The sequence below is a fragment of the Sorex araneus genome, chromosome 8 (genome assembly GCF_027595985.1).
Source record: "Sorex araneus isolate mSorAra2 chromosome 8, mSorAra2.pri, whole genome shotgun sequence".
NCBI classification, from domain to species: domain Eukaryota; kingdom Metazoa; phylum Chordata; class Mammalia; order Eulipotyphla; family Soricidae; genus Sorex; species Sorex araneus.
This window is the reverse complement of record NC_073309.1, coordinates 52,440,850-52,447,165: the sequence shown is the minus strand read 5'-3', so window position 1 is coordinate 52,447,165 and position 6,316 is coordinate 52,440,850. Positions and strand designations below refer to the sequence as shown.

Here is a 6,316-nt window from a genome sequence, read left to right as displayed (position 1 = left end):
CCGCCCACCGGCTCTCGCTCGGGTCGTGGAGTCCCCTGTCCGGCGACTATGGGGAAAAGGCCTTGACCTCTGCCCTGGAACTCGCTTTATGGCCTGAGGTGTTATTTTCAGTGTTTTGGTTTGGTTGTTTTTGGCTTTGGGGGTCACTCCCGGTGATGCTCTGGGGTTACTCCTAGCTCTGTGCTCAGAAATAACTCCTGGAGGTGTTCCGGGGACCATATGGGATGCAATGCTGGGGAAAGAACCTGGGTCGACCGCGTGCAAAGCAAGTGTCTCCCTGCTGTATCTCTCTGGCTGTATCCTCAGTTTTGACCCGTTTCGCAGATCCAGACTGGGTACCAGTCACAGATCTCCACCTTCCGACCTAGCGAAAAGGCCGCCTCCACTCTCAGCCCTGCAAAGGGCCCCTTCTGGACCCGGTCTCATCGAACCTCAGCTGTCCTCCCACTCCTCTCCCCTCGTAAGCGCAATCCCCGACCCCCATTTCATTTACCCCCCATTTTGCTGGGGAGTAAACCCGAAGTGAGGACAGAGACACAGAGGCGCTCAGTGATGGTTCCAAGATCTTTAAATAAGGAGCTGGTGGCAATAAATACTGTACAGGGAAGGACAGATGGGGTCTAGATCTGCGACACTTTCAGCCTCGGGACTCCAGCGACCTGCAACGAGGATGAAGAGAGGGCTCAGGGTGCAATCTAGGCACTGTCAAGCCAACGACCCTGGAAGTGAGCTGGGGAAGCCCAGGGAGGTTCCAGATCTTCCCGGTAGGAGTGAACTAGGCGACCTGAGGGCTGGAGTTAGGGGTGGAACCAGGGTGGAAGTCAGGGCTTAGGTAATCACTGGCCCCGTGTGAGGGAGATAGGGGGTCCCCAGAGGGGAGGGCAAGAGCGCTCACGTGTAACTCTGGTGCTGCTGGCGCCTGCGGGCCGAGCGCATCTTCTCGAAGCGTGCCTCCATCTCCTCCAGCACGCGTGGCGTGTACCGCACCACCAGCTTCACGGAGCCCTGCGCTGCTTTGAGCAACTCCACCGCCTTCTCATGCTGCTCCCCCTCCACGCTCTGTGGGCGGGACAGAGTGCAGGCAGCTGGTCCCGGACCCCTCCTCCCGCCTCAGATGGGCCAGGTGTCAAGGCTCATGTCCTCATAAGGGAGTCACTGATTCCTGGCTCGGTGTCCTGGCCCCCAAACCTGCCAGTTCCCTCATGTCAGGAACAGCCCCTCGCTCCATGCCCTCAGCCACTGGGCAGGCCCCCAGGTTCATTCTGTCTCCTCCCTCCCTGCGGACCAGAGATACCGGCCCACCCCTCCATCTAGGTTCTTCGTTCTAGCTTGGGTCTTGTCTCCCCATCAGACGCACCTGAGCTTCCACACTCATCTGGCCTCTACTTTCCCCTCAGCCCACACCTCTGCTCTTCACTGTCTCGGAACCACTCCATCCCCTGCTCTCGGCTGTCCCATGTGCCCTCAGATTCCATGACACAAAGTTCAAACTCCTCTGGCTGGCACTCAGTAACCTACCTGGTAGCCTCAACCAATTGTGCTTCTATTTTTTTTTGTTGTTGCTTTTTGGGTCACACCCAGCAATGCACAGGGGTCACTCCTGGCTCTGCACTCAGGAATTACCCCTGACTGTGCTCAGGGGACCATATGGGATGCTGGGAATCGAACCTGGGTCAGCCGCGTGCAAGGCAAACACCCTACCTGCTGTGCTATCACTCTAGCCCCTGTGCTTCTATTTTAATCACAGAAATACGAATTACCTACAGACCCCAGACCACTAATAGCCCAAACCTTTTCTCTTCAGCTCAGAGGAATGCAGAGTCACAAGCCCTTACCAGAAATACTTCTGGCCAATAACTGCCCTTAGTTTTCCTGGAGAACTCCTATACATCCTTCAAAACCCAACTCAAATAGTCCTTCCTTACCAAAAACTTCCCTCATCAACACTGCTCTGGTACCACATCTGGCTCACAATGCCTCTTTTTCTTTTTCTTTTTCCCCTATATTAAGACTATTTCAGGTAGTGCCTATTTCTTTCACTCAGGAGGGAGTCTTGACATACAGGAGCTGAGCAACCTGCTTGAGTTGCATCATTAGTGACCAGCACAAAGCTGGTTAGAGGCAGGGCTCTAGAAACAGTGTCAAGGGAACATCTTGACCCAGGCCTTGAGACTAGACTGTGAGCCCAGCCCACCCTCCAGCTGCCACTTACCACACCATTCACGGACAGCAGCTGGTCACCGCGCTTCAGGCCTCCGTGGCGGTCAGCCACGCCTCCAGGGATAACACGGGAGATGTAGATGGGGGAGTTCTGCTCCTTGCCCCCCATAATGTTGAAGCCCAGGCCCTCATCTGTTTTGGGCAGCTCCACCACCCTGGGGTGTGCATGGCCCTCACTTGCTGTGAAGGCTGCCACTGTCGCCTGAGAGAGAGAACATCCGAGGAAACAGGGCTGGGCAAAGGAGCGAGCATGACCAGCTGGTGTGGCCTTAGCAGTAGCCTTAGCAGTATGTGGCCTGTGTGCCACCACATACTCTCGCCCCATGGTACTCTGGGTGGGAGGCCAGAGAGCACATCAGAGACCACAGGAGTCAGAAAGTCGCCCCCAGGTGTGTATCTTGAACACTTAAGACTTAAATAGTGGGGCTGGAGTGATAGCACAGCGGGTAGGGCATTTGCCTTGCACGCGGCCGACCCGGGTTCAAATCCCAGCATCCCATATGGTCCCCTGAGCACCACCAGGAGTAATTCCTGAGTGCAGAACCAGGAGTAACCCCTGTGCATCGCCGGGTGTGACCCAAAAATTAAAAAAAAAAAAAAAAAAAAAGACTTAAATAGTTCCCTTTTTCAGTTTGGCTTTGCCATTCTCATAGGGGACTACTTGAGGGACAGGGGTTAGAATCTGGGGCGATTCTGGCTGTTTCTGGAGACGCAAACACAGTGCTGGGGACCTAACTGTGACATCCACAAGCAAGGCTTTGCCCTTAACCCCTGCACTATCTCTCCTGTCTCAAACTCACTTTGGGGTGGCTAATAGATTATTTATTTATTTATTTTTTGCTTTTTTTTGGGTCACACCCGGCGATGCACAGGGGTCACTTCTGGCTCTGCACTCAGGAATTACCCCTGGCGGTGCTCAGGGGACCATATGGGATGCTGGGAATTGAACCCGGGTCGGCTGTGTGCAAGGCAAACGCCCTACCCACTATGCTATCACTCCAGACCCGATGGATTTTTGTTTTGTGGGGTATTTTTTTTTGGCTTTTTGGGTAACACCCAGCAATGCTCAGGGGTTACTCCTGGTTTTGCTTTTAGGAATTACTTCTGGCAGTGCTTGGGGGACCATATGGGATACTGGGAATCAAACCCAGACTGGTTGCATGCAAGGCAAGCATCCTCCCTGCTGTACTATCTCTCCCACCCCAACCTAACTTGAGACCACACCCAGCAATGCTCAGAAGATATTGCTCTGGTCTCAGGGGTGACTCCTGGTGGTGCTCAGAGGATCTTCTGTAGGGCCAGGATGAAATTGGGGTTATCTGCATGCAAGGCAAGCGCCTTACCCCTGTGCTATGTCTCTGGGCTTCCCCCTACCCCATCTCACTTTTGTTTGGGGGCCACACCTAGTGATGCTCAGGGCTTACTCCTGGCCTCCTGGCGGTGCTCAGCAATCATACAGGTCGCCAGGGATTGAATTTAGGACACCCGTGTACAAGGCAAGCACCCTACCCACTATATTATCTATCTCTCTGGCCTTTTAATCCTGGCTTTGTGCTCAGAAATCACTCCTGGCAGGGTTTAGGGGATCCTATGTGGTACTGGGGATCAAACCTGAATCAGTTGCATGCAAGCAAGTGTCCTCTACCGGCTGGACTATCTCTCTGGCCCTAAGATCTCTGGATTGGATTTTTTTCCACCTGTCTTGTTTTGTTTTGAGACCACACTGGGCAGTGTTGAGGGGTTATTCTGGCTGTGAACACAGGAATCACTCCGGGCTGGGATCCATGTGGGATCAAACCAGGATCAACCCCGGCTGAGTGCAAGGCAACCCCTCCCTGCTGGACCCTCTCTCTCTAGCTTCCCTGGTCTCACTTTTTTTTTTTTTTTTTTGCTTTTTGGGTCACACCTGGCGATGCACAGGGGTTAGTCCTGGCTCTGCACTCAGGAATTACCCCTGGCCGTGCTCAGGGGACCATGTGGGATGCTGGGATTTGAACCCGGGTCGGCCGCGTGCAAGGCAAACGCCCTACCCGCTGTGCTATCTCTCCAGCCCCCTGGTCTCACTTTTTAAGAGACAAAGTCAGGCCTAGTCCTTGCTGAGCTTTGAGGGGCCTGGAGGAGTGCAGGTGAGGGCGCCCCCTGAGCTGGCACTGATGCTACTGAATGGGGGGTATCTTCCTCTTCTGCCTGGGTTCCTCCTTTCCCTTTGCAGTTGCTAAAAATGACTTGATGACATGTGGGATTGTCTAAAATAAGTAAAATGGAACATTAGGTTTGGCTAAAACCAGGAAGGGGAAAGCTCTGAGCAGGCAAGAGGGCCGGGACAGCAGGTGCGGCCGTGTGGCACCTACCTTAGCCGTGGCGTGGGCCCGAATCTCAGCGCTGCCCGTGATGTCCAGGGTGTCATAGAGCTGTTCATACACCTGCAGGGACGCAGCGGCCTCAAGGAGCCGCCGGCCCCCTCTTCACGGAGACACAGGGAGGAGAGGAGGTGGGGGTGGGGACAGGGGAGGTGGGGGGAGGCAGGGAACCCTCAGATGCTCCCACCCCGGTAGGTCCCACGCCCGCCCCCGAAGGTAACTACAACTCCCAAGGAACCTCGGAACCCCACGGCGGGCTGCCCCAGGCGCTGCTGGGAGGCGCAGTGACCAGGCTCTGGGGCGCCCCAGCGGAGAACAGCGGCTGCCCGCCCATGCCGCTCTCACCTCTCGGATGGCGGAGCAGAAGCGGCTCTGCAGGACTCGCTGGAGGGCCTGCAGCTTCTGCGGGGGCAGCTCCCCGCTGCGCTGCAGTCGCTCGAGCAGCTCCACCGCCCGCGACACGTCTGCGGGCGGGGGCGGGGCGCGGAGAGACCCGAGTCAGAGACGCACGGACGCGGCGGACCCGGGGAAGGACAGCCGCAGTAACCCGGGACCAGGGAGAATGGAAGCCAGCGGGCGTCCCGCATCCCCAGGACCCCCAGCCGCTGCCAGGCAGGCGCGAGCAGTGGGCGCCCTCTCTCCGGTCCCCTCGCCCACGGACCCTCCCACACCCCCGGATGGCTCTGTGCCCCGCCCCCACTAGGGATGCCGCCTCCAGCCCAGGAACGGCCGGGCCCCGGGGTCCCGGCGGCCGGGCCCCCAGGTGTGCTTACCCCTCTCCAGCCCCAGCGGCTCCACCAGCGCAGCCATGTCGGAGCCGCCGCTGCGAGCCGCCCGCCTGCCCGGTCGCCGGCGACAGGGGCGGCGCCGCACGAGGCCACGCCCCGGGCGCCGGGCGGCCCCTGCGGAGGCGCGGTAGGGCGTGCGGGGGCTCCGGGCTCTCTGCGCCCGGCGGGCCAGCCCTGCACCTGCCCGCCCACATCCCCTGTGGATCCTCAGCCCAGGTATCGGGCACATGATGCATTTCCGGCGATGGCGAGCAGGACAGACCGACGGCCCCCACGGAGCTCCATCTAGGAAGGAGGGGGCGGGGCGGCCCCGGGGGCGGCGCTCGAACTCGGAATGGGGGGCCCCGGGGAACGCCATCGCTCACTTGCCAGGCAGAGGTCACTTGGTGAAATGGTCGCCCGGCCGCCAGCGCTGGCACACACGTGCCGGGCGCCCTGGCTTCCGAAGGGCTTGACCGTCCAACTCGTATTTGAATTCACTGCGGCCACGCGTGGTGCGGGAAGCGAGAGCGGAAACGGGCCCAGTGACGGCAACCCCAGACTACCCTGGTCGACCACGGCTGGGGTGGAAATGGGAGAATCTGGGTGCGGAGTGGGTGTTATGGTGCTCCGGGCTCCCCTGGGGCTGTGCTGAGACGAGTTTGGAGGCTCCTCTGAGTGAGGACCCGTGCAGCAGACAGAAGAGAAGAGGCCCTAACTATGGCAGCTCCCAGGAACCCGCAACCGGTGCCGGAGAAGGATCTAGAATAGAGCTCCAGGACTTAGCTCCCAAACTGAAAATGGCCATGAAGGTCGGAGAAAAACAGGTGGAAGAAACTAGGAGTATGTTTTCAAAAGAGAAAAGCAAATGTGGACTTAGCTCTTGGCCCAGGAGTTTTGCTTTAGCTGGGTGGAGGTATGGGGGTTCAGGTCTCTTCGCTTTTGGGATGGAAGCCACAGGGGGCAGTG

The 6,316-nt window shown here is 58.1% G+C and overlaps 1 protein-coding gene across 1 annotated transcript; it reads right to left on the bottom strand.

Moving 5' to 3' along the window:
* Positions 1 to 550: 550 nt before the first annotated feature.
* On the bottom strand, positions 551 to 5,514 carry LIN7B (lin-7 homolog B, crumbs cell polarity complex component). The gene is made up of 6 exons (XM_004619827.2): positions 5,354 to 5,514; positions 4,926 to 5,044; positions 4,572 to 4,643; positions 2,213 to 2,422; positions 896 to 1,059; positions 551 to 659 (listed from the first exon to the last, which is right to left on the bottom strand). Exons 1-6 carry the CDS (start codon positions 5,388 to 5,390, stop codon positions 638 to 640), a joined length of 624 nt encoding a protein of 207 aa, XP_004619884.1. The 5' UTR covers positions 5,391 to 5,514; the 3' UTR covers positions 551 to 637.
* Positions 5,515 to 6,316: the final 802 nt, after the last annotated feature.

Coding starts and splice junctions, on each gene's coding strand:
- LIN7B (XM_004619827.2), bottom strand. CDS start 5,390: ATGGCTGCGCTGGTGGAGCCGCTGGGGCTGGAGAGGG. Junction 1,060..2,212: donor TGCTGTCCGTGAATGGTGTG/GTAAGTGGCAGC, acceptor TCCCGCCCACAG/AGCGTGGAGGGGGAGCAGCA. Junction 660..895: donor CAGCAGCACCAGAGTTACAC/GTGAGCGCTCTT, acceptor TCCTCGTTGCAG/GTCGCTGGAGTCCCGAGGCT.